Source organism: Propithecus coquereli, unplaced genomic scaffold, assembly GCF_000956105.1.
Source record: "Propithecus coquereli isolate 6110/MARCELLA unplaced genomic scaffold, Pcoq_1.0 Scaffold42, whole genome shotgun sequence".
Taxonomy (NCBI): domain Eukaryota; kingdom Metazoa; phylum Chordata; class Mammalia; order Primates; family Indriidae; genus Propithecus; species Propithecus coquereli.
In genome coordinates, this window is record NW_012149952.1 from 3,060,218 (window position 1) to 3,085,671 (window position 25,454).

Genomic DNA, 25,454 nt, shown 5'->3' on the forward strand with positions numbered 1-25,454 from the left:
TCTCACTCTTGCTCAGGCTGGTCTCGAACTCCTGACCTTGAGTGATCCACCCACCTTGGCCTCCCAGAGTGCTAGGATTACAGGCGTGAGCCACCACGCCCAGCCTATTTTTATTTTTTTTGAGACAAAGTCTCACTCTGTCCGCTAGGCTGGAGTGTGCAATGCCACAGTCGCAGCTCAGGCTGGTCTCGAACTCCTGAGCTCAAACAATCCGCCTGCCTCGGCCTCCCAGAGAGCTAGGATTACAGGCGTGAGCCACCATGCCCGGCCTATTTTTATTTTTTTTGAGACAAAGTCTCACTCTGTCCGCTAGGCTGGAGTGTGCAATGCCACAGTCGCAGCTCACTGCCATCTTGAACTCCTGGGCTCAAGCAACCCTCCGGTCTCAGCCTCCCAGGTAGCTGGGATTACAGGTGTGCCCCGCCACACCCTGCTCAGCCGGGCCTTCTTTGATTGCCCTTTTCAAAATTGCAAACCCCTAGTACTTATCACTATTTAACCCAATACTGTCCTATAGAAGTGTGATGCCGGTCACATATGCCATCTTGGATTTCCTAGTACCCAAGTTAAAGAGGTAAATAGAAGCAGGTGAAATTCATTTTAATAATACATTTGATTTTTCACGTTCAAGGTCACACAGCTCATAAGTGGCAGGGCTGGGCTTTGAACCCAGATCACTGGCTGCAGAGTTCTTGCTCTTACCCACTAGGCAGTACTGCTTGATTAAGAGATGCTTGTGGAATGAACAAATGATTGAACTCCATGTGGCTTACATGCATATATGTGAGCCCAGCTGTATGACGCCGGTGAGCACACCTGTCCCTGTGTGCGCTCGGGCGTACGTAAGTGTTCCTCTGCGTGCCGTGTGTACGCGTGCGACTGTGTGTGCTTCTGCTTTTCAGGGGGATAAGGGTGGCTTTGGTCCAGCCTAAGTTGGGGTGTTTCCAGCCCAGGAGGGGTTTAGTGAGGATTCGAAGGGGTCCTAGCTTCTCAAAGAGCCGGTGGGAAGACCAGGTGGGAAGACCAGGCCTACCTGCGTTCTGTCCTGTGGGGTGTTATGCAGATGAGATGCAAATAACGAGGGCCTGGTCCTCGGCCAGCCCAACCTTCCACAGGCCAATTTGCCCAGCGAGCATTTGGATCGTCTGCGCAGCCAGAGACTGCGTGACGGGAGGTGCAGGGACATATGAAGGATGTATTTATAAATCTGTTCCCTTGAATATGAAAAACATCTATGAATAGAAGCATCATAAATAAAATCTTATTCATAAAAATATAGCCCCATGAATTCTTCATATTCGGTAATGTAATAAAGAACATGTTAAAAATATATCTTTTATCAATACATGTATAAGCATCTGTTTATAAGTAAATATCTATAAAGAGACCGTTTTGTTCTTCGGCCCTTCACTGTCCCCTCTCTGCTCCTCGATCTCCCCCCTCTGACTTTCTCTCCCCTACCCCCACCCCTCAGTCTCCCTTTTCTCTCCCCAGGCTCTGCCACGTGCCAGCTTTTTTTTCTGTCTTTCCTTCTGCAGAGGGAGCTTGGGAAGGGACAAACTTAACTTTCCTTCTAAAATGCTGTTATAGGCATGGTGGCTCATGCCTGTAATCCTAGCACTCTGGGAGGCTGAGGGCAGGAGGATCGCTTCGGCTCAGGAGTTCGAGACCAGCCTGAGCAAGAGCGGGAGGCTGTCTCTACAAAAAATAGAAAAATTAGCCAGTTATGGTGGTGAGCGCCTACAGTCCCAGCTACTCAGAGGCTGAGAGGCAGGAGGATCGTTTGAGCCCAGGAGTTTGAGGTTGCAGTGAGCTGACGCCACGGCACTCTAGCCCAGGTGATAGAGCAAGAGTGTCTCAAAAAAAAAAAAAATGCTCCTATAATAAAAAACAGTCAACAAAAGTCAAATCTTTATGAGAAACAAATAAACGTGGAAATTATTCTCTGCAAAATGCCCTCCAGCCCCTGGACACCTCCTATAATAGGACATCATCTGAAAAGGCTGCCTGGGCTGGGACCAAGGACCCTCCCTGACTCCCACCCCCCTTTCTGCCTAGCCGGGTCGAAGAGACCGGAGTGGTGCTATCCCTGGAGCAGACGGAGCGGCACCCTCGCAGACACGTTCAGTGGGGCGCCTCCTCGCAGAAGGACACCCCTAACTCTGGGGACAGCCTTGGTATGGAGCAGGGCTGAGGCTGGGAGGGGTTGTGCCCCCAGGACCCTTGGCAGGAAGCCCAAGTGCCTTAACATGGCTCACCAGGCCCTGTGGTACCTGCCTCCTGCCTCCCTCCCCTCTCCCTGGCCCTCCAAACCACGTGGCTTCCTCAGAGCTGATGGAACATGAATTATTTCATGCCTCAGGGCCTTTGCACATGCAGTTTCTCTCTTTGTCCTCCCTCCTCTCCTGTGCCCACGGGCTGATGGCTCCAGTCTCGTGTTGCCCTCTGCTCTGGGTCCTGTGGCTCCCCCTCTCCCACCCTTCAGCTTCCTCCCTGTTTCCACTTCACAGCTGTTTGGCCTTGACTAATTGCGACCTTCCCTAGTCTGGCTCCTTCCTCCCTCTTCCTTCTCCGCACCCCACGTGCTGGATGAGCCTCCCTCCCTGCTCGTTCTTGGGGCGCAGCTGCCTGTATCCTCTCATTGTCAGACTCAGAGCTGGCTCTGAGCCATGTCTTGCCCTCGGGGGACCTTAGAACCTCCTCGAGGGCCTTGGGCCCATCTTTTCTCCTTATGTGCAAGCTCCCCAGAGCTGAGTGGCCAAATGCTGTTCTGGGGCCCCAGGCCCCTACCCTGGAACCCTCGGGGCCTCACCGCAGTCTGGCAACTAAGGTTAACACCTGGCCTGGCCCAGCAGGGGTTCCACAGACCCCTTCTGCCCAGCACTGGGAACGGTGGCCATGGTGACTGGTTAAGATGTCAACTGTGTTCCCTGGGGCTGGCCTGGAGGGCTCTGACCCTTGGCCCTACATGACCACCAGTGTCCTCCCCACCTCCACGTGTCCTGCAGACGCCCCTGGTCCCCGGATCCTCGCCTTCCTGCACCCCCCTGCCCTGAGCGAGGCCACCCTGGCTGCCGACCCCCGCCGATTTTGCAGCCCTGACCTTCGTCGCCTCCTGGCGCCCATCCTGGATGGGGCTTCAGTAGCCGCCGCTCCCAGCACACCGCCGGCCACGCGGCGCCCCCAAAGCCCTCTTCCGGTAAGCAGTCCCACCTCCCTGCAACCTGAGCCCTCGGGCCCCAGGCTGCCTTGGTCTTTGGCTCAAACCTTGCCGTCCTCTGGGCTTCGGTTTCTCCATCCATGTAGTGAGGAGGTTGGGATGAGAAGGGGTTGAGGTTCCTTTAAGAAAGACCCAGATTCCAGAGTCTTCAATTATTAGAATTCCGGAGTCTGGCCCCCAGCTTCGGAAGTTCTGAACCGTGACCCCACCCCAAGCCTGCAACCCAGCATCCAAGCTCTGTGAACTTTGACCTCAAAGAGTCAGAACGTCTAATGTCTTGATTTAAGCAGAGGTGGATTCAGATCCTAAGGCTGCCTCTCACCGGCTGTGTTACCCTGGGCAAGTGAGTGCTGGAGGCCTTAAATTCTTCACCTTTAAAAGGAAGATAATGACAAGTGGCCACGTCATTGGTTATTGTGAGGGTTAAATGAGATTATTTGTGGGAAGCACCTACTAGGGGCCTGGCACCTAGTAGGTGCTCAATAGACCATAATCTGGATCCTCGAGTGCGGCCTTTATTAAAAGGATTTGTTTTGTAAAATTTGGGTTGAGTCAAGGGGCTGAACTTGGGCACTGCGGGTTCCCCAGCAGCTGGTGTTGACTGTCTTCATCCCACTTTCCACCCCAAGAAAACATCTTCTCTCCACCAGAGAAATACACACTGTGACCTTTGACCTCACCCTTTACCCCTCAGACAGCTGGACTCAACGTCATTTTCCCCACAAAACCCAGACTCCAAGACGTTTAACCCAGAGGACCTGAATGTCTTGGCCTCAGACTCTGGTCTTTCTAACCTTCACCGTTTGCCCTGTTGACCTGCATATACCCGGGCACTCTGACTTTCGAACACCCAGGTTCAGAACTCATTTTCATTTGCTGTTGGACCCCCTTGTGCTCCAGCTGTCTGACATTTGAACACCACTTCTACCCCTGAGCTGCAGACTGTTTACTGTTGATACATCCCAGGCTTAGGATTTCCTAAAGTCTCTGCTCCCTGTCCCTGCAGGCTGATCTCCCAGATGAACTACTCGTGGGCATGGACAGTGCACACAGACCCTTCGCCTCCGGGAAGGACCCCGAGGCAGTGGAGACGGATCTAGATATGGCTCAGGTAAGGGCTGGCATGGAAGGAGCAGTCTTCGCCTCTGTGCTCTGGGGACTGACACATCTGGGCTTTAGAGAAGGGCAGTGTGATGGCTAAAGAGATGAGTGGGTGGATGGATGGATGGATGGATGGACGGACCCTTGTATTCATTGGTTGAATGATGGTGGGTGATGTTTAGGCAGATATTTGGATGGATAAATGGATGGATGGATGGATGTTTGGATGGATAGATGGACCACTGGTCCATTGGCTGGATGAAAAATGGATAGATAAAGATATCTGGAGGAATGAATGATTGAATAGATAGATAAGATGACAGATGGATAAATAAAATGATATAAATGACATGATGGATTAGTTACCTGTTGCTACATAACAAATTACCTAAAAACTTAGCACCTTAAAACAACTAACAGTTACGTCACATGGTTACTGAGTATCAGGAATCTTGGAGCCACTTAGCTGGTGCCTTTTTCTCAGGGTCTCTCATTAGACTGGAGTCAAGCTCTCCGCCAGGGCTACAGTCATCCGGGGCTAGCGGATTTGCTTTGAAGCTGTCACACATGAGATTGTTGGCAGCCCTCAGCCCTCACTGGCTTTGGCTGGAGACCTCAGTTCCTCATCACAGGAGCCTCTACACAGGCTGCCTAAGTGTCCTCCACGCATGGGAGTTGGCTTCCTCCAAGGCAAGCCATCCAGCAAAGAGAGAGAGAGACAGGCAGGAAGGCAAAGAGATGGCAAGAGCAAGCCTGAGACGGAAGATACAGTCTTTCGTCCTGATCTCGGGAGCGACCACCATCCCTGCTGCCATGTCGTGTTGGTCGTACAACCCCAGCGCAACGTGGGAGGCAGCTACATGAGAGCGTGAACACCGAAAGGCAGGGATCATTGGGGACCTCCAGTGGTTCATGTCTCTCCCTCATGCGAAATACAGTCACCCCTTCTCAAGGCTCCCAAAAGTCTCTTCCAATGAAGTCCGGAATATTTTTTGGCGGGGAGGGGACTAGGCATGGGTATAAGTCCAGAATCTTATTATCTAAATCTGGTCTGGGTATGGGTGAAGCTCTTTGAGTACAGTTCCTCTCGATCCGCTGGCCTGTGGACTAAAGAGACAAGTCATCTGCCACACTCCCTGCCCCCCAGCGTAGAGTGGTGGGACAGGCATAGAGTAACTGCCATAGACACTCCTATTCAAAAAAGGGTGAAAGTTACCAAGAAGAGGAGGCCTAGAAAAAAAAAATGAAAAAAAAAAAAGTGGGGGAGTAAAAGAGGCAGCACACATGTGTCTCTGGTCCATAGCAGTTTTGAAATCCGTCTGGGCAAATACGGGAAGTTCCTTGATTAGGATTTGTTCATACTACTTCCCAGAAGTTTTTCTTTTTCTCCATGGCTCTTGGTGCCACCCTCTGGGCTCTTGGCTGCTTGCTCTGAGTCGTCCTTCCTTTTTCATAAAAGGTAACATGTATTTGTAGCTGAGTAGTCTTCTCAACTTGCTTCCTCCTTCTAGATCTTTGGTGATCCGAAGGCCTCTTTTCATTTTGTACCATCTCTATCCCTTTCAGTCTAAACTGGTGATGTTTCTGTTCATATAATTCTCTTTAAAACTTTGTGGGTCTCAATTAGCTGGGCATGGTGGCGCATGCCTGTAGTCCCAGCTACTCAGGAGGCTGAGGCAGGAGGATGGCTTGAACCCAGGAGTTGGAGGCTGCAGTGAGCTGGGATGACACCACTGTACTGTAGCCCTGGTGACAGAGCGAGACCCTGTCTCAAACAACTTTGTGGGTCTTATGTGAATTTCTTTGGAGTTAGTTCCACTAGACAAAAGCCACACCCACAAATTGCTTCGAGATAAGCCCTCCTCTACCTCTACTCGGCTTCTGCTGAGATGCCAAGTGATAGTGCCATTAAGTTTAGTAGAAGCCCTATTATTTGATTGAGAAGATCTATGAGGGTTACCCTTAAACTCTTTAGAGGGTCTTTTGTCTGACCGAAGGACAGGGCACCTCTCATCTTTCTGAAGCCTGAACGAGGAGTTAAGTCCCACCCTGAGCTTCATCTTCAGCCCATGCTTTCCTGGGAGGGCCCTTCTTTGCTCAGAAACCATTTCTTAATTTTAGCATCAGTTGCCATCTGGAGAGTTCCTACAGTCAGCCAAACTCAAGGTTAACGAAATAGTTCTCTAGACTGCCAAGTCTGCCGAAGACTTCCAACATCACTGCAAGTTTAGGGGTCTCCAGGGCCACCCTCACTTCAGAGCAGCTTCCTATCAATTAGGAGATTTCCACAGACTCCTGCAGACTCCCCCAGGTTTGATAATTCACTAGAAGTATTCATAGTACTCAGGACAGCACTATACTTAGGATTTTTGTTTTATTATAGCAGAAGAATACAAATCAGAACCAGCCAAAGCAAGATATGCATAGCATGGAAGCTGGGACTGGGAGGGTCCCCAGTGAAAAGCTTGCATGTCCTCGGGGACGTGTTACAGTCCCAGTGTTGAAACGTGGCAATGTGTGCATGCAGCATTGCCAACCCAGGGAGCTTCATCCAAGCTTTGGTGTCCAGAGTTTTTATTGAGATGTCATTACATCAGCATGATTGATTGGGTTACTGTCCACTAACTGAATTCAGTCTTCAGTGCGACTGCTACCTTCACGGGAGGGGAGGCTGATTTCATGTGGCCCAGAGCCACAACCCTCGAATCACATGGTCTGGCAAGGCCAGCCCCCATCCTGAGTTATCGCTTAGCATAAACTATCCAGGGGCCTCGCATGAGTCACTTTGTTAGCATCAACTATCAGGTGTGGTCCAAGGGGCTCACAGGGAACAGCAAAGACACTGCTATCATTCAGGAAATTCTAAGGGTTTAGAGGTTATTCCCAGGGGCTGGGACAAAGGCCAGACCTCTCTTTGGGTAAAGTTAATTCTTCACTACACAGGAAGGTTGAGAATTTTCAAAACCTTCAAGCCCCAGATCCTTCGTATCTAACATTTTTCTTCCTTTAGGGAGAAATTCCCTTTCTCTCTTTCCTCTTTCCTTTTACTATGAGTAGTAAGAAGAGGTGAGGCAGCTCCTCCAACACTCTGGTTGGAAATCTCCTTAGTGGGATCCCCCAGTTTGTTCGTTACATTTCTGACTTTCCCGTAACTGCAGGCACCGGTGTTGCTAAACTTCCGGCCACTACTGGTTTCCAGTAACACGCTCCTCACTTCCCTCGAAGCCCTCATTGGCAGCCTCCTCAAGGTTCAGATGTTGATCAATAGTTTGTTCAATGCAATTGAAGATTTCTCTAATGTGCTCTTCAAAGAGTCCTTATACCCATTTTACAGATGAGGAAGCTGGAGCTCAGACTCTTGGCCTCAGGCAGGCAACGCAGAAGTGATGGAGCTGGGGCTCCAGCCAAGGTCCACCCGCGTCCGAGGCTCATGCTCTTGACTCCCTCCTGCCCCCCTCAGGACGCCGATGCCCTGGATTTGGAGATGCTGGCCCCCTACATCTCCATGGATGATGACTTCCAGCTCAACTCCAGCGAGCAGCCACCGAGGGCCTACCACAGACCTCCAGGGGCTGTCCCCCGGCCCCGCGCGCGGAGCTTCCACGGCCTGCCACCCCCAACCCCTGAGCCCTCCCTGCTGCCCCGCTGGGGGAGCGACCCCCGGCTGAGCTGCTCCAGCCCTTCCAGAGGGGACTCCCCAGCATCCTCCCCTGTGGCTGGGGCTCGGAAGAGGTGAGCCACAGTAAAGGGGGGATGTCACGGGAATGTAGGGTCTTGTCCCTGCCTCCGCATCAGCCTCATCCCTCTCCAGTCCTGCTACCCTGATCCCGCTCCAGCCAGGCCTTCTGTGTCCCCAGCACGTGCCAAGTCTGTTCCCGCTTCTACGCCTTTGCCCACATTGTGCCCCCTCTCAAATGCCCTCCACTGTCCTCATGGTTTGTCTAAATCCCACCCGTCAGCCAGGGCTCTCTCCTGGGGGGCATACTTATATCTGGCCTAGTGACGATTTACATCGCAGCTAGGAAGACATGGCCACAATGTCAGAGAAGCTATCCAGAACTAAGTCTCTTCGCACCTTTGAGAATCTGATGAAAGCTATGGACTCCTTTCCGAGAAAATTTGCACACGCAATTTTGCATATGATTTTGGAGGGTCTATGTCCCCCTTCCAAAGGCGTTAGATTACTAATGCTCAAGTTTTTGCTCTCCAGGTTGCACGCATGTGTCCACTTAGTATCCAGAATGGTCTTTTACTGTCCTTAGGAGGATTTTATGGATATATCTCGGTATCTCCCAAGGCTCCTAGCTTGGGGCTGGGCATACAGTGGGTGCCTGATAAAGACTTCTTAAATGAAGGAGGGAGGGAATTATTAATTAATATGGTGGGTAGGTGGATGGAAGGATTTATGGATGGATGGATGGATGGATGGCAAGTGGGTGGACAGACAGGTGGTGAATGGAAGGATGGATGGATGGAGGTTGTACGGGTGGGTGATGGATTGTCAGTTGGATGGATGGGAAGACTTATGGGTATATGGATGGATGACTGAGTGACTAGGTGGGTGGATGGTTAGATGGATCGTAGGGGAAGGCGGAGTAGGTGGATGAATGGTTAAGATGGCGGAGGGAGGCGGAGTAGGCGGATGGATGGTTAGACAGGTGGATGGATGAAAGGAGGGATGGATGGAAGATGGGGTGGCTGGGTGGGCGGGTGAGGGATCACTGGATAGACAGATGGGAAGGCGGATTGGGGGAGTATCAGTAAAGGAATGAACAGGTGCTTGGGGGAGTGAATGAATGCGCAACCTCAGCTTACACTGGGGCCCACACCTGCCCAGGTTTGCTGTGATTCTTGCCTGTTTTCCTCCAGGGCCCTGACCCAGAGCTCAGAGGACGAGGCCGAAGGAGTGGAGCTGCTGGGAGTGAGACCCCCCAAACGGTCCCCCAGCCCAGAACAGGAAAACCTTCTGCTGTTTCCCCTCAGCCTGGTATGTTGGGGGATGGGGATTCTCTGGGCCTCAGGACCCAGCAGGCTTAAACCTCCTCTTTTATAGATGGGAAACCACAAAGGATCAGGCGCTGGCTGAAGGTCTTACAGAAGGTCACAGGCCTGCTGAGGCCAGGACCTTGATCTCCTAGTTTCACTAAGGGGTGTGAAAGGGCTTTGCAAATACGTGTAAGTTGGTGAAAGGTGCAAAGAAGAAAAATTAAGTGGGGTGAGGGGAGAAATGGCAGGTGGTTAGTATCTGCAGGAATCTTCTTTGCTCCCAAGGGACCCCCACCCCAAACTAGAACAGATCTTGGCCTTGCATGACTAATGCAGAATTAAGAGTACAGACACTAGAATCAGACAGACTTGTAACTGAGAGACCTTGGGCAGGGGACATCACCCCTCTGAGCCTCAGCTTCCTCATCTGGAAAGTGGGAATAGTTAATATCTCACGGGCCTGCCATGAGGATTAAATGATATGAGGCCCTTAGCTGACACTCACTAGGCTGTCCATAAATGGTGTACAAAAACAAACCAGACAAAAGCAGCTCCCCAACCAGGGTTCCTGCCTCCAGTCTCACTCCTGCTATCCATTCTGCACAACAGCAACCAGAACGCACTTTCTAAAAGCCAGCCTGGGCTCTGTCACTTCCACAAGGCCTCCCTCTAGGACCTCCCATGGCTCCCTAATACCCACAGAAGTACCCTGGCGCCTCACTCTGCAAAGGGCTGTTTTAACATGAGGGATGAGGTTGATAGTATGAACAGCTTACGTGTATTGAGTGCCCATCGTGTGCCAGATGCTGACCGTGCTAAGTGTCTTGCTTGATTAATTTATTTCACCCCCACAACTACTCTTAGCAATATTATTGTCAGGGGGAAAAAAGAAATATTATTGTTATTATTATATACATTTACATAGGAGAGGTTGGGCAACTGTATCAGCCAGAGTCTGGGCAGGAAACAGCACACTCGAATGGGATGTTGAGGGGAATTTAATGACGGGACTGTGGACAGGGTATAGGCACGTCTGCAAGGGGCGGTGCAGCACTCCGCGGCTAGCAGCAGGGGGAGCCTGAAAGTACAGGTCGGGGGTGGCCACCAGACCCTGGGGCCAGTGGGGTTCCTTCGATAAGGGCTGAAACCTTCCATGGAGGGACTCAGCCAACTCACAGTGACCCAGCAGGGAAAGAGCTAGAAGAATAACTACTCCTCTTGGATCTTGCACGAGCGGAGCCCAACGGGAACGCACAGAGCAAGGTCGCATGGTGCTGCAGTCCACACGCAAAGGCCAGCCTCCTGGCGCACAGAAGAAGGGGAAGAAGTGGGGACAAGGCCCTCGGGGAACACAAGGAGGACGTCTGGGGCAGTGACAGGCACCTGCTGGACCCCAGCAGTGCCCTTAACCACTGCACCATCCTGCCGCCTTGGATACTGATGACGATGGTGGCGGTGGCTATGTCTCTCCCACAGAGTTTCCTTCTGACAGGAGGCCCGGCCCCAGGGAGCCAGCAGCATCCCAGCACCCACCTCCTGGACCTGAATGAGCCCCTGGGTGAGTATCCAAGCTGGGTGTCCAGAAGCCCTGGGTCGTCCTCTCCCCTGGGAGGCGCCTGGATTGTGGAGCTGCCCCTTGGGGTGGAAGCCGAGCCCGGGTCCGAGCCTGGGTTTCCCGCGCCTGCGTCTGATCATGACCGAGTTGGGGTTGCCTCCTGCCTTGGCGGCTCCCAGCTGTGTGGCTTTGCAAGAGCTGCTGCTCCTAGAGCCTCAGTTTCCCCCGCCGTGTATGGGGGCCTATTGTGATAGTTCTTACCTTAAGGAGATGTTCTGAGCAACTCACAGCGATGCCACACCGGAAGGGCTCAGCCCACGATCTGTTACGACGTAAGCGCTCAAGAAACGTCCACCCAATGGCTGTGGCGATGATGCTGTTCCCAAAGCCTCTCCACAGAGCACGGGACGAGCTGCTGTGCTTGTCGTCTTCCTGTGCGGCTATCAAAAGCCGTAGCTCCACTTGAAACCTCCAGGCTTCAACCAGAGGGAGCTTTCCAAAGCATGAATCTGACCCTGGCCCTCCTCTGCTCAAAACCCTTCCATGGCTCCCTATTGCCCTTCAGAGAAAGATCAGGCTTGGACTGAAGTCCCTGCAGGGTGTGGCTGCTGCCTCCTTTCAGACCACACTCTGCTTCACACCCTCTGTCTCAGCCGCCATCACCGTCTTCCAGTTTATTCCTTCCCCTTGCGCATGTCGCAAATATTGATGGGGCACACGGTCTGTGTCCGGCACCTAGAACACCATACTGCCCTTGTGGAGCTGACACGCTAGTGTGGGGCTAGTGTGGGAGACAGACCCTAACAAAGAAACAAGTATAGTAAAAAGGGCAAGAGAGGAAAATAAATGCCACTGGGGGAAAGAAGGCATGAAGGGAAAAGAGGGCTCTCGTGGGGGGATTTCAGTTTTAAATAGTATGAGCAGGGGTGGCCTCACTGAGAAGGCGATAGTTGGGCATAGACCTGAAGGAGCGAGCCCTGATGATATCTAGGGGAACAGTGTTCCAGGCAGAGGGAACAGCAAGTGCAAAGCCCCTGAAGTGAGAGTGTATCTGTATTATTTGGGGGAAAAGCAAGGCCGGTGTGGCTGAAGCAGAGAGGAGAGGACAGAAAGGGGAGGGCAGGTTGCATAGAGCCTCTATAGGGCATTGAGGTGGCTTTACAATTGCCTTGCTTGAGCAGGCTGCCTCAGGGCCTTTGCATATCCTGACCCCTCTGCCTGGAATGCTTTTTCCTCTATTCTTTGCCTAATTACCACATCCTTTAGATCTCAGATCAAATATTACTCCTTCCACAGAGCCCTCCCTTGCTTCATAAGCTCACGGCTTATAACGCCAATCAGTCCATAATTATAGTGACATAGGCGTTTGTGTCGTTATGTGATTACTGGCTGTCTTCTCCCTGCGGATATGAGACCTGTGAGTGCAGGGTCCAGGTGGCTGTCTTGGCCACTGCTGAACTCTACTTTGTGTGCATGGCTGGGCACAGAGAACGTCTCAGAACATTCAAGCACTCCCTCTGTGCCACGCTTTGTGCAAAATCTTTTATGTACGTGATCCAATTAGTGTCCTACTCTGGAAGTCAGCCCCACGAGGGCAGGGAGTTTCATCCATCCTGGTCACTGCTGTGTCCCCGGCACCTAGCACAGTGCCTGGCACATAGTAGGTGCTCAATAAATGTGTTTTGCATGAGCATATTCTCACAATGAGGTAAGCATGAAATCCCCATTTCCCAAGTTCCAACAGCTCACTCACTGGGCGCTCACCAATACTAGTTATTGTTCAAAGCACTTCACTCGGATTTACTCATTTAGTCCTCACAACAGTCCTGGGAGGGAGGTACTGTTATCAGCCCATTTTACAGATGAAGGGACTCAGCACAAAGAGGTAAAGCCACCTGCCTCAGGTCACACAGCAAGGAAGTAGCAACACCTGGATTCAAACTAAAGCAGCGTCTGGCTCCGGACTTGGGTTCTTAACCCCGGCCCTAAACATCGCAGAGAGCTTCAGAGAGCAGAATGTGCCCAAGATGTCACTGCTGTTTGAATCGAGGCAGGCCTGCCTCGCCACGTGGGCTTTTCATTCCCAGGAAGAGAAGACGGGTTGGGGTGATAATTCTTCACTGACTTATCTTCCATCTTCCCCCACAGGCCTGGGCCCCTCGCTGCTGTCTCTCTATCCAGACGAGGACACTGTCCAGCCCAGGAGCCACTTCCAGCCGGCGGCAGGCGTGGCCCAGGCCCACTGAGCCAGCCCCCCTTCCCTGTCCCTTCTCCTTCCCCAGCAAGGACCTCAACCACACTCCAAGCTGGCAGCCAACGCACAGGATGGGGGTGCCGGGAGAGGGGCCCCCTCTCTTCTCCGAGTGCCCCCCGCCCACCTCGGGCCTACCTCAGCCCTCACCCCTCTGCCTGCTCCCAATCTGGGGGCTCTTTGGGGCATCAGCTCAGTGACCTCTGGGAGGGGGTCCTGGCCCCCTCCTCCTCCTCTCAGGACTTCCCTTGGGGTTCTCAGTACTTGGTTACCTCATTATCCCTTTCTCGGACTCTCTTGGCTTTATTTTGGGGAATTAGGGGCGGGGAGGGTTGGGGGTCAGATCTGTGTTTCTGGGTTCTGGGGAGTGTGGATAACCGTAATCACATTTCTGTCTATCGCTCTTTTATTATTATTTTTATTTTGGTTGATTTCATGATATGGTTTTGAATCACTATGAATTGTTTGGAGTCCATAAGAACGTTGGGCTCTGGTCTTCCCTCATTCTTGGGTGTCACTGGGAGAGGCTCTGGGCCAGACCTCACCCCCAGCGACTTCTGATTGAGGCCTCAGCCTCCCAAGCTGCCACCCAGCTCTGTGTTCCCCCTCCATTCCAGACTTCCTGCTGCCCCCAGCTCCACCTGGACACGGACTTCATCCTTGGTCTTCCTATTTCAGGGGCAGCCTCCAACTTCCTGTGCTTCCAAAGCATACACCCTCCAACCTTCTCTGGTTCTAGGCGGCACAACCTCCAACATGGTCTGGTTTAGACCTCATCCTGAAAAATCTTTCTAATTCTGCATCTCACAACCTCCAATTCTGCCTGTTTTCAAACCTCAACAATCTCCAAAGAATTGTCTGGTTCTGGGCCTCACAGCCTCTAGCTCCCTCTGGCTCTAGAATCTATGACCACCAGATTCCAGTGGTTCTAGAACACACTCTGTTACCTTCCTCTGGTTCTAGACTTCTCCCTACAAATCCCTCTTGTCCTAGATCTCACACCCTCCAACTCCCTCTGGTTGCAGATCTTATATCCAATGATTTCCTCTGGTTCTCGACCCCACAACTTCAAGCTTCCTGTTGGTTCTAGTCTTCCCAATCTATAATATAATACATTTGGTTCTAAATCCAGAACTCCTAATTTCTAAATCATTTTGGTTCCAGACCCCATGAGGCCCAGCTCATTCCTCTTCAACTCTCTACAATCGAGACTTGTTTTCCCTGTCAAAAAGAAGTCAAATGAGTTTTATGTCTTGATCTTATAACCAGTTCTTCCAGAACCAGACACCATGCTCTAGTTCTTTTAGGTTCTGGACCTCATGGCCTCCACCATTCACTGTCGACTGCATGACCTCTAGACCTTGTGACCTCCTGAGTCCTCTGATCCCACATCTGATTTTCTGCCATTTTTCTGGTTCTAGAACTGAGGTGCAAATGTCTTCTGAGTCTAGACCTCATCCTGTAAGTTCCCCTGGTTCTAGACCTCACAGTGTCCAACTCCCCCTAACTCTAGATCATAGGACTCCAAATGACCCTGGGTCTAGAACTCAGCCTTTAAACATCTTATTTTAGACCTTGCCTTATAAATTCCCCTGGTTCTAGACGTTACAACCTCCCTCCAGTTCCTTCGGATTCTAGAGATTATGGTGCCAAAATCCCTCTGGTTATAGAACTCAGTCTTTGGGCTTTTTCTAATTGTAGTCCTCACTCTATAAATTCCTTTGCTTCTAGGCCTCACAGTGTCTCATCAGTTTCCTCTGGTTTCAGATCCAAATTCCTCTGGTTCTAGAACCTGGCTTCCAAATGCTTCTGATTCTGGAATCTAACTTTACCTTGTAGATTCCTCTGGTTCTGAATCTTACAACCTCTGAGTCCCTGACTGCAGACCCCACCCGCCTAACTCTATTCTGGGCCTCCCACCCCACTGAAAATAACCCCACTGAAAATAACCTACCCTGTCCTAAGTCTTCCCATTCCGGACCCCTTACCCTCCAGGTCCTGCTGCCCCTGGACTTCTTGCTCAGGCCTCTCCAACTTCACATCCCTGTAATTTCTGTCTTAGAACCCCCTCCACTGCCCACCCCAGCTCTCCAGATGTGCACTTACCTTGAATTCACCCCAGGAGACCTGGGGCTCCCTCACCCCATAGGGGGTTCACAATCCAGAAGATTCCTCCAGCCGCACAGGCATACGCACAGCCCTATCCGCAAATCACAGGGTGGGGAGAGAGGCCAGGACCCCTCAGCTCTCTGCCACCACCTACATGTCCCCCTTACCTACCAGCTCCCTTTCTACAATGGTGCTACTCTTTGTCTTCCACAGGAAAAGGCCTCCCCTTCTCAGCTCCATTCACCCCCTTTTTGGAAGGGACTGGTAGCTCTGTTTTGCCAAGGGGTGACCTGTCCAGATTGGTGCTATGGGGGGAGTTAGGGTCTGTCCCCTCCTTCCATCAGGGGGTGCTGTGGGTCCTCCATGCAGGGAGCTGTGCTGGGCTAGGGGAGGGGAAGGGACCGGACCAGCCGTGCTGGCTCTGAAACCCACTAATCTCTGTACCACCATAAAGACCTCACCTTGGTAGGCACCGGAGCTCTGTGTGTCGACTCATCTTTGGGATCGCTTCTGGGGCTGTGGGTGCACTGGGTGGCTGGGAGTCCACGTTACTAACACTTTCTGATTCTGTGTGCATGTGACTGTCTTCCTACAGGGGTCTGTGTAACGTGTGTGTCTGATGATGTGGTCATTCTGTGTACACACGTAGGTCCTTGTGACAGTCCTGTGAACCTGTGTTGGAGGGTTGTAATTCCTTCTACATGTGTGTGTTAGTATCTGGGTGAAACGATTTTGCCTTATGTATCTCTCTGGTTACTTCGGGTGTCTGTGTTCCTGAGTGTGGGAGGTGTGATGATTCTTTGGTACCTGTGTATGCCTGTGTGATGTTGTGATTCTCCGTATCTGTGTGGGACTGTTTGACACTGATTCTGGGTGCCGGTGTGTGTCTGTGTGACACGATTCTCTGTACTTCAGTGAGCATGTGTGTGGGAGAGAGAGTGTGTCCATAGATTCATGTGCAGGGGGCATGTCTATTCTGTCCCGTCTCTTTATACCATCCTCATAACCTCTCTCTGGTGGTCCACAGAGGAATCTTCTCAAGGGAAGAAAACCACTTTTAAGCCTTTGCACTTGCTGTTCCTTCTGCCTTAAATGCCTTTCTCCTTTCCCTCCTCCCCTCACTTGGTTATCTCCTGCTCCTACTTCAGATCTTGGTTCAGACACCCCCTCTTCCAGGAAGCCTTCCCTACCTGCCCCAGTTGGGCAAAGTCTTCCCACAACCCTTTGAAAGCTCCTGCCTCCATCACAGCACGAGGCACTCTGCCCCTGAGTATTTGTAATGGAGTGAATATGAAAAGTACTTACTCTGTGTTAGGTCCCCTGACATTATAATTCTATATAATGAGCATAAGTTATTATCCCCACTTTACAGAGGTTGAAACTGAGGCTCAGAGAGGGTGATCACTTGCCCAAGGTCACACAGCCAGGAAAGGACTAAGGGGGACTTAAATCCAGGATTCAAATCCATTACGGCAGCCTCCCCAGCCCCTAAAAAACAAAAACAAAATAAAAATTTGCCAACCCTCTGGCACATACGGAGGCAGTAGAGTAGCAATTAAGAGCACAGAGACAGGGCCGGGCGCGGTGGCTCACGCCTGTAATCCTAGCACTCTGGGAGGCCGAGGTGGGAGGATCACTTGAGCTCAGGAGTTCGAGACCAGCCTGAGCAAGAGGGAGATCCCGTCTCTACTAAAAAAATAGAAAGAAATTATCTGGACAACTAAAAAATATATAGAAAAAATTAGCCAGGCGTGGTGGTGTGTGCCTGTAGTCCCAGCTACTCGGGAGGCTGGGGGGGGGGGGAAAGAGCACAGAGACAGATTCAAACCCTGGCTCTGACACTTCCTTGCAGTTTGACCTTTGGCAAGTGTATTGACCTCTGCAAATCTCAGTGTCCTCATCAGTCAAATGGAGATGATACTGATAGCTACGTTCTAGGGTGATTGTTGGCCGTGGAGGGAGGCGGTGGTTGAGGTGGTGTCACATAGACAGGACAAGAGGTTTGGGGACAGGATAGCTTGTGCTGCCAGGAGGAGAACCCTGGTAGAGCCTTAGAAGACTTGGCACTACCGTTCCTCATGACTAGAGGCTGAGGGCTTGGAAAGGATGGACGAGAAGGGTGTACAGTGTGGGGGGGTTGAGGGAAGGGGGTAGGGTCTGGCTAGACTATTTAGGGTCTCATAGGTCATCAAGAGTGGGTTTTCTCCTGAAGGCACCGGGGAGCCATGGAAGGCTGGGGATGGAGGCGTGCCATGGTCTTATCCTGTCTTAGAAAGATCCCTCTAGCTGCCATATGGAGGGTAAACTGGAGGAGGGAGGCTGAATCAAGCAGTCGAGAAGGCTGATGCTGTGATCCAGGCGAGAAGAAAAAATGCAGACACGAGCAGGAGAGTCAATTTGAAGATTCAGCAGGATTTGGGAAGCTGAACACAGGCAGGCGAAAGGCGATGTGCAACAAACTTCCGAGCCTTGCTCAGGACTTGGGGACCCAGCGTGCTCTCAGTTCAAAATTTAGAAACACTGACCCTCAAGGTTGGAAATTTATTTTGTTTGAGAAGTCACCCGTTTTCCCAGAGAGGGTTAACTGAGGCCCTGGAAGAGGGGAAGATTTGTTCAAGGTCACGCAGGCAATTGGCAGTAGGGCTGGACGCCCAGCTCCGGCTCCGCGTCGGGCACGCTGCAGCCTTGCAAAGCAGGCGGCATTTGCAACCCACCCACCTACCCCACTTTAAGACCCGAGAAACTTTTGCGGCCTCGGAACATGGTAACTTTGGGATCAGAGGCCACACCAGGTCTTTTCCTCGCATGCCCTTTTTCTCCTTCCCCTATTGGCTCATGCTGCAAGGGGTGCCGTTTGGGCATCCTGTGGTCACCTTGTCCCCGCGCGAGAGAGCTCTGCGCAGGCGCGCGAAGAGAGTCTTCGGGGCCCGCGCTTTACGACACTTGTGCGACAGCGGCTGCAGCCACCCGGCCCTCCTTCGCGACGGTTCGGCCGGGTGCCGCTGGCGGCCGTTGCCAGGGTGGGGGTCGCTTTGCGGCATGGCGATGGCGGAGGGCGAGCGGACTGAGTGTGCTGAGCCCCCCCGGGACGAGCCCCCAGCTGATGGCGCTCTGAAGCGGGCAGAGGAGCTCAAGACTCAGGCCAACGACTACTTCAAAGGTATGCCCGCCTCTGAGGGACGGTGGACAGCGGCCCGGGCCGAGGGGTGCCGGGCCCGCGCGGAACCATGGCAACGCGGAGCGGCAGCCTGGGCGCGGGGCAGGCACTACCAAGTGACCAGGCGTGGGGAGGCCCAGGATGGCGCTCCAGGGGGCGACACAGGGGGCTTTGAAGAGGAGGGGTACTACCTAGAAGTGGTGTACGGAGGGGGTGCTGCTAAGTGGGGAGACCAAGGAGGGCGCTACCAAGTGTGGGGCGAGCGGGGGACCGGAATGAGGGCGCTACCAAATGTGAGATCTGGAGAGTCGCTACCTGGCGGTGAGACCTGAAGAGGGCGCTACCAAGCAGTAACATGTGGCAGGGGAGTGATGCTGGTAGCTGGTGGGGAGACCTGGGGTGGATGCCACCGAGTGGGGGGCGCAGGGGGGACAGTCCTAATAGAGAAGGCAATTGTGGGGGTGGGGAATAGAGCATTAGATGGCTTTGTGGGGGGTCAAGAAGTGGGAGATTGGGGTGACCCGAGCAAAAAGAATGTGTTGGGGTGCCCTTGGGAGCAGAGGTGGGAGGGTCCCCCAAAATAGTATGACTTGGGATCTTGGGAAGGACTGAGGTGTGGGGGCACTCATTCATTCATTTATTAAAAAAATGTTCATTATCTACCCGTTATATGCCAAAGATGGCGCTAGACTCTGGGAGTATAGCAGTGAATGAGACAGGTGTGGCCCTGCCCTTGGGCAGCTTGTAATTTAGTAGGAGAATCAGACATTGAGTAGACACGCAAATAAATAAAATGCTTAAATAGTGATGAGTGCTTTGAAAGAAAACCAGCAGAGTGATGAAGTAGATAATAAGGGTCGGAGGCTACTTTAGATGGGGTGGTCAGGGAAGGCCTTACTGAGGAGGAGGCATTTAAGCTGAAACTCAGAGAAGGGGAACTGGGGAGGAATGTTCCAGGTGGGTGGAGCAGCATGTGCAAAGGCCCTGGGATGGGGAAAGGCTGGCATGGCTGGAACTTTAGGGAATTGGGGGGGAGACTGATACAAGAGAGTAGAACAGAGGCCAGACCGTGCAGGGTGTTATAAGTCATTGTGAAAGACTAGATTGGATTTTACTCAGTTATTCAAGAGGATGCATTGAGTAGGTAGATGGCCAGTCTGGACTGGAGAAGAATTTGGGCGTGATCGACCTGTGGTTGGAAATGCCCTGAGAATGGATGAGGTCATCTAGGAAGAGGGTCTAGAGAAGGGGCCTAGGACAGAACCCCGATTGCAAGGGGGAGAGGCTAAGAAGTGGTTAGTGAGGTGGAAGGAAAGCCAGGAAAGCTGAGAGAAGAGATGCTTCTGGAAGGAGGAGCTGGTACCCTGAGTTGGATGCTGTCAATGTGAGCACCAAGAATTGACCGTTAGATCTGGCTGCATGGATGGTGGTGGTGGCGTCGACAAGAGCAGTTGCTGGGGAATCATGGGGGTGGTAGCCAGCTAGGAGGGCGCTGAAGAGTGAATGGGAGGGGAGGAAATGGAGACAGCAGATGTTGACAAATGTTTGGAGTATTTTTGTTCTGAAGGGGAGTGCAGAGATGGGGGAGGGTGGCAAGAGGGGAATGGATGGTGTCAAGGGAAGATGCTTTTTTTTTTTTTTTTATGGGTTGGAAGAGAGTAGAGTATGGTCCAGTAGAGACGGAATTGATTTTGCAGGAGAAAGGAGAGATTTGCAGCAGCAAAGCCCTGGAGAAGGTGGAGGGTGGGAAGGATCTAGAGCCCTAGAGGGGAGTTGGCCTCTAATGGGAGCAGAAACAGATTCAGAGCGTGGGGAAGTTTGATCAGGCGGGAGCAGAGAGGTGGAGGTAGGACTGGTGAGATATGAGGCCAGAGATAGAGCCTTTGAGGCCAGGTTGGGGAGCACGGGTGTCGTCTTGAGGGTAGTGGGGAGCCAAGGAAGGTTTTAAGAAAGGGGCAACACAGTTTGATCAGCGTTCGAAAGAGATCTCCTGGCCACTGTGCGGAGACTGGACAGCAGGGCAAGACTGGAGACCAGGAAGGAGACTAGAATGGTAGACAGGTGAGGGGTGGTGGTTGCCGACCAGGCTGGAGGGACGGAAATGGACTCTAGAAGGGTTTCAGAGAGGAAGTGAGAGTGGCTGCCTGGAGAGAGGGGGAAGGGTACTCCAGGCAGAAAAAACTGGGTGGCAAAGGCCCAAAGGTGAGCAGAGCCTGGCACCAAGGAGGTGAGTAGAGGAGGTGGGAGGAGTTTTTGGTGAGGCCACAGGGAGCAAGTCTCGCAGGGCTGTGGGGAGGAGCCGGGGCTTTCTGCTGAGGGTTCTGGGGAGCCATGGGTGGTTCTGAGTAGGGTAAGGACAGGGTCAGGTTTGTGCTTTAGAAACACCCTTCTGCAGGGGCAGGACTCAAGGCTGGGAAACCAGGGTGGAGGCTAGGGCAGGAGCCTGGGCAGCAGAGGACAGAGGCCAGACCAGGGCGGGACGGGGCTGGGGAGGGGGTGGAGGGGAGTGCATGGATCTGAGAGGTGTTCAGGAGGCTGACTTGGCAGGACCAAGTGACCACCAGGCTTTGGGGGTTGCGGGGTCGGGGGTGTCCTGGAGGGACCCAGTCTCAGCTGGGTGTTGGGCTGGAAGGTGGCCTGTCCCTGAGATGGTGCTTGGGAAGAGCAGCCAGGGTCGGGATTGCTGCTGAGGCTGTGAGAATTCTGGGGAACTGTAGCCATTGGGAGGAGCCCCTCGTCCCCCAAGACTAGGGATCCAAGCTCTTGGGAGCCCTGGGCCTGGGCTGGCAGCCAGAGGTGCCTGGCTTTGAGCTGGCACGGAGGAGAATACATCCCTGCTGGTCCAGGCCCCCCCGCTGTCTGGCAGGCAGGGACAGGCACAGAGCCCCAGGCTCCAGGGCTGTGGGAATAACAATAAAAAGAATAATTACAGCTCACCTTAATTGAGCCCTGCAGTGGCCAGGTACACCACTGGGTTTAATCTTCCCTGGGGGCTGGGAAGTAGGTAGGAACTGCCCTGTTTGTTTTATACGTAGAGGAAACAAGGCTCAGAGAAGCGAAACCACTTGCCCAGGGTCAGAGTGTGTGAGCAGCAGGGCCCGGATATCCCCTTCCTTGCCACGTGCTTGGCTCCCACGTTCAGAGTCCCTACCAGAGCCCATTCTGGTCCGGTTGGAGAAAAAAGGGGCCCCAGTGGGAGGAAGGGTCCCAGGAGCTCAGAGGACGTCCCCCCACCAGCTGTGGCTGGTTGCTCTGTGAGCTCAGGCCCGTTCCAGAGGTCCCGGGGGGCAGAGCCTGGTCCCTGACTCAGGTCCAAGTCCAAGGGAAGTGGCTCTGCGCTCTCCCCCTCTCTCTGGGCCTCAGCGCATCCCTTCTGTAAAATGGAGGGTAGGGGTTCTGCTTAACCCCTAAGGAGGCTCCAGGTCTAAGTTAGTGGAGAGGAAGTGTGTCATCCTAAGAGCTCAGGCTGCCTGGGTTCAAACCCTACTTCTTCCTCTTTCCTGCTCCGGAATCCCTGGGCAAATGACCCAACCTCTCTATGCCTCAGTTTCCTCATCTCTAAAACAGGGAATGTCTTGACGCTGAAATGTGCTCGTGTTTCTGAAGCACACCGAGCAGGCCCAGGATGTGGTGTGTAGGCCCGCGTAGTGCGGGCCCCGCCCGTGTCCTCGCGCTCCCTCCGCTGCCTTATTAGTCATTTGTTCATTCACTTCTTCTACACGTAGCTGCTGGCTGCGGCTTCCGCCGAAGCCAGTTTTCATGGGTGGGTTCGGAGAACGCTCACAGCCACCTGGGGAGGCAGAGCTGGATGCGACGCTCAGGTTCCAGGTGAGCAGGTGAGGCTCAGAGAGGGGAGGCCGTCTGCCTGAGGCCTGCTGTTAGGGACCTGCGGGGCCGGGTGTCAGGCTCCGAGCCACCAGGCTCTCCACCCCGTGCCACTCGAGTAAGTAACAGCTCACCCGTCAAGGGCGCTGGCCGGCCGGCCTCTGGAGCACAGCCAGCAGGCTGGAAGGAGTCCTCGAAGGCGCTGGCATTCCAGGGAGGGTCAGTCAGCGCTGGGCTGCCCAGCTCTGCCCTTGCTTGTTTCTGGGGAGTCCCGCCCTCCTGCGGCTCACAGTCCTAACAGTGACAACTAGAGTGGGTAGGGCTGGGATGGGGGGCCCAGGGGCTGGGACCGTCCAATGGGAGCACGGACCCTACCTGGGGGTAAAGGAGGGCTTCCGTAGCGGCGACATCTGAGCCACTTGAAAGACTGCCAGGAGTTAGGCTGGCAAAGGGGGTTGTTGCTAGACTGTTGCTGGCCACGTCCCCAGGACCCAGCTCCTCCTCCTGTCGCCAGCGTCCATCTCCGACTCTCGGTACCTCCCTCCCGGAACCTTTCGTGGAAGCTGGGACTCTCTTCCTCCTTCTCTTTCCCTGACTCGCGCTCATCCTCCAGGTCTCAGCTGCAGTGTGCCCTGGGCTGCCCCAACCCTAAACATTCCGGGGCATCCCTGTCTGGGGATGGATATGTCTTCTCCACGGGACTGTGAGCTCTCGGAGGGCAGGGCTGGGGGCTGCCGTGTCCCCAGGCAGGGCAGGGGCTCAAGAAATTAAGATAGGGCTCAGGTGCCAATGGCGGAGATGGATACCAAGCAGACACACAAAACAAAGGAAAGTCATGGTTTAAAGTGGGGGTCAGAGCAGGGACTCCATTCAGAAACTCAAGTCCAGAGGGGGTTCCTAAGTGACCCTAGGACACCCAGCTAGTAAGAGGCAGAGCTAGGAATTGGGCCTCGACCTCCTACCCCTGCATTTGTGCATGCCCCTGTGCCGGGGTCCCACCCAGAGATCACCCTGGCATGGGAGGTGAGAGTGGGCACATTTTGGCCTTGGTGTGGCTCAGAATCCCCATCTGTCTTTTGCTGTGTGACCTTGAGCACAGGCTTTACCTCTCTGGGCTTCATTCCCCTCATGCGGAGAATGGAGTAATGCAGTTGTCTTGGGGTTGTGAGGGTTAAGTGAAGGGCCCCGTGTACTGAAACCCCGCATGGTACCTGGCACATCACAGTCCCCCAGTGTGGGCAAGGCTCTAAGGCTGTCGAAGCCTTGGTTCTCCTGACTGTCCAGTGGGCACGTGGGAGAGGTCAAGCCTGGCTCTTTAGGTGCAGACGGGGAGTTTGACCTGGAACAAGACCCTGTGGCTTGTCTAAGTGAGTGCCAGGTGGTACTTATGCCATGGAGACATACGTGAGGATTCCACAGGTCAGGATGTAAAGTGCAGGGCACAGCCATGGCTTATCCCCCTTGGCCAGATGTCACATCCTGTCGCTCTACATTAGAACATCAATGTCCAGACCTCGCTGTGGCTGCCAGGGCCCTGGGGATCTGTCCCTCCAGCCTTCCTACCTCCTTCCAGCTCCCTCCACCCCAGCCACACCAGCCTCAGACTCAAGGCTCACCCTGCCTCAGGGTCTTTGCACCTGCCGTTCCTTCTGTCAGAGCACTCTTCCTCCAGGCCTGTGTCTCGCTCCTTCAGGTCTCTGCTGATATGTCTCCTTCTTGAGGCCTAAGTAGGTTCCTTCTCCTTCCCCACTTCCTGGTCTCCCCTCTTTGGGCTTGTTTTCTTGCTTTGACAAATTGCTGGAGGCCCAGGGCAGACTCAGAGTTGCCTGGTTCAAATCTCAGCTCTGGCCCTCACTAACATACCCCTGGGGACCACGGGGAGGATTGAGGAAGCCGATCCTGAAGTCCTGAAAGAAGTAGTGCCCGGCTTGGTGCCTTAAGGCGTGGGTGGTGGGTGGGTGTGTGGAGTCAGTTTGGGTCCTGGAGCTTGTGGCCTGAGGGGACGAGGCCTGAGCTAGGGAGGGATGGTCAGTACGGGGGAGAGGGGCAGGCTGAAGAGATGCTTCTGAGCGCAGCAGCCGACCTCAGCTTTCCCACCTGCGAACCCTGGGGACCGGGCCACACCCAGCCTGGGCCTGTTCCTGTTCCGGCCGGGCGGGCGGAGCACTGCCTCATGCCTCCTCCTCCATCCCCACAGCCAAGGACTACGAGAACGCCATCAAGTTCTACAGCCAGGCTATCGAACTGAACCCCAGCAATGCCATCTACTACGGCAACCGCAGCCTGGCCTACCTGCGCACCGAGTGCTATGGCTACGCGCTGGGTGACGCCACGCGGGCCATCGAGCTCGACAAGAAGTACATCAAGGGCTACTACCGCCGGGCCGCCAGCAACATGGCGCTGGGCAAGTTCCGGGCTGCCCTGCGAGACTACGAGACGGTGAGCCGGGCCGCGGGGCGTGGGCCAGCGCCGGCATCTGAGCCAGGCGGCTGCAGGGGGCGGGTGAGAGGGGCCATTCTTGTCTTCACTCACTGCTCACCCATCCAGCGAGTACTCGCGGGTCCCTTTGGCTGGGAGCGGACTGCCCGGGTCACATCCCTGCTTGACCATCCCATGCTTTGTGACCCTGGACAAGTTACCTGGCCTCTCTGTTCCTTCGTTTCCCCATCTGTGAAATGAGGAGAACAAGAGGACCTTCCCTTAAGGGTTGCTGGGAGGAATAAGTGAATTTTTGCTTTTCGTGCTTAGACCAGTGCCTGGCACCCACTCAGTGTCCTGTGGTGATTAACCTGGTGGTTGTTGTCGCCGTTGATGGTCGTGGTGAACAGGAGCCACACACCCCTTCTGGTGCAGTTCATAATCCAGGCGCAGGCAGAAAAACCCCACCACTTACTGAGTAGGTCAGCGGCGTAACTGCAGATGAGGGTCTGTGCTTTGAAGAAAATAGAGCGACATGCTGTCTCGGCCAGCAGACGGGACACATTGCAGTGTGGTGGTGAGAGAGGGGACCTGGAGCCCAGCTAGAATTTACCGGTGCCGTCTCTCACCTGCCACCGCCACCGCTGGTGATGTGCCCTGATGGTAATCGTGACGGTCACGAGGACCGGCGGGGCACGCGCACACCTTCACTCCAGGTGTGTCCTGCCCCCTCCTTCACGGAGACTGGCTGACGCAGATCATTGCAGCAGCCTGGGAAGTGGGCCCTGGGATTGCCCCCATTGCACAGAAGAGGAAACTGAGGCCCAGAGGT

General features: G+C 53.7%; 2 protein-coding genes across 4 annotated transcripts in view; both read left to right on the top strand.

Annotated features, from left to right (window-relative positions):
• Positions 1–13,392, top strand: part of HIF3A (hypoxia inducible factor 3, alpha subunit) — a 25,595-nt gene extending 12,203 nt beyond the window's left edge. Inside the window, exons 9-15 of one of the 3 annotated variants that reach the window (XM_012653277.1) lie at positions 2,059–2,177; positions 3,009–3,199; positions 4,227–4,331; positions 7,782–8,053; positions 9,191–9,308; positions 10,784–10,865; positions 13,011–13,392. In XM_012653277.1, coding sequence (XP_012508731.1) covers positions 2,059–2,177; positions 3,009–3,199; positions 4,227–4,331; positions 7,782–8,053; positions 9,191–9,308; positions 10,784–10,865; positions 13,011–13,108 — 985 coding nt within the window. In that variant the 3' untranslated portion in view covers positions 13,109–13,392. The remainder of the gene's footprint in view (positions 1–2,058; positions 2,178–3,008; positions 3,200–4,226; positions 4,332–7,781; positions 8,054–9,190; positions 9,309–10,783; positions 10,866–13,010) is intronic. The other 2 variants (XM_012653279.1, XM_012653278.1) reach the window with 2 other exon arrangements.
• A 4,772-nt stretch (positions 13,393–18,164) lies between these two features.
• PPP5C (protein phosphatase 5, catalytic subunit) overlaps positions 18,165–25,454 on the top strand; it is a 33,100-nt gene continuing 25,810 nt past the window's right edge. The window contains exons 1-2 of the mRNA XM_012653409.1: positions 18,165–18,382; positions 24,402–24,643. Of these exons, the coding sequence (XP_012508863.1) occupies positions 18,262–18,382; positions 24,402–24,643 (363 nt within the window). The 5' untranslated portion in view covers positions 18,165–18,261. The remainder of the gene's footprint in view (positions 18,383–24,401; positions 24,644–25,454) is intronic.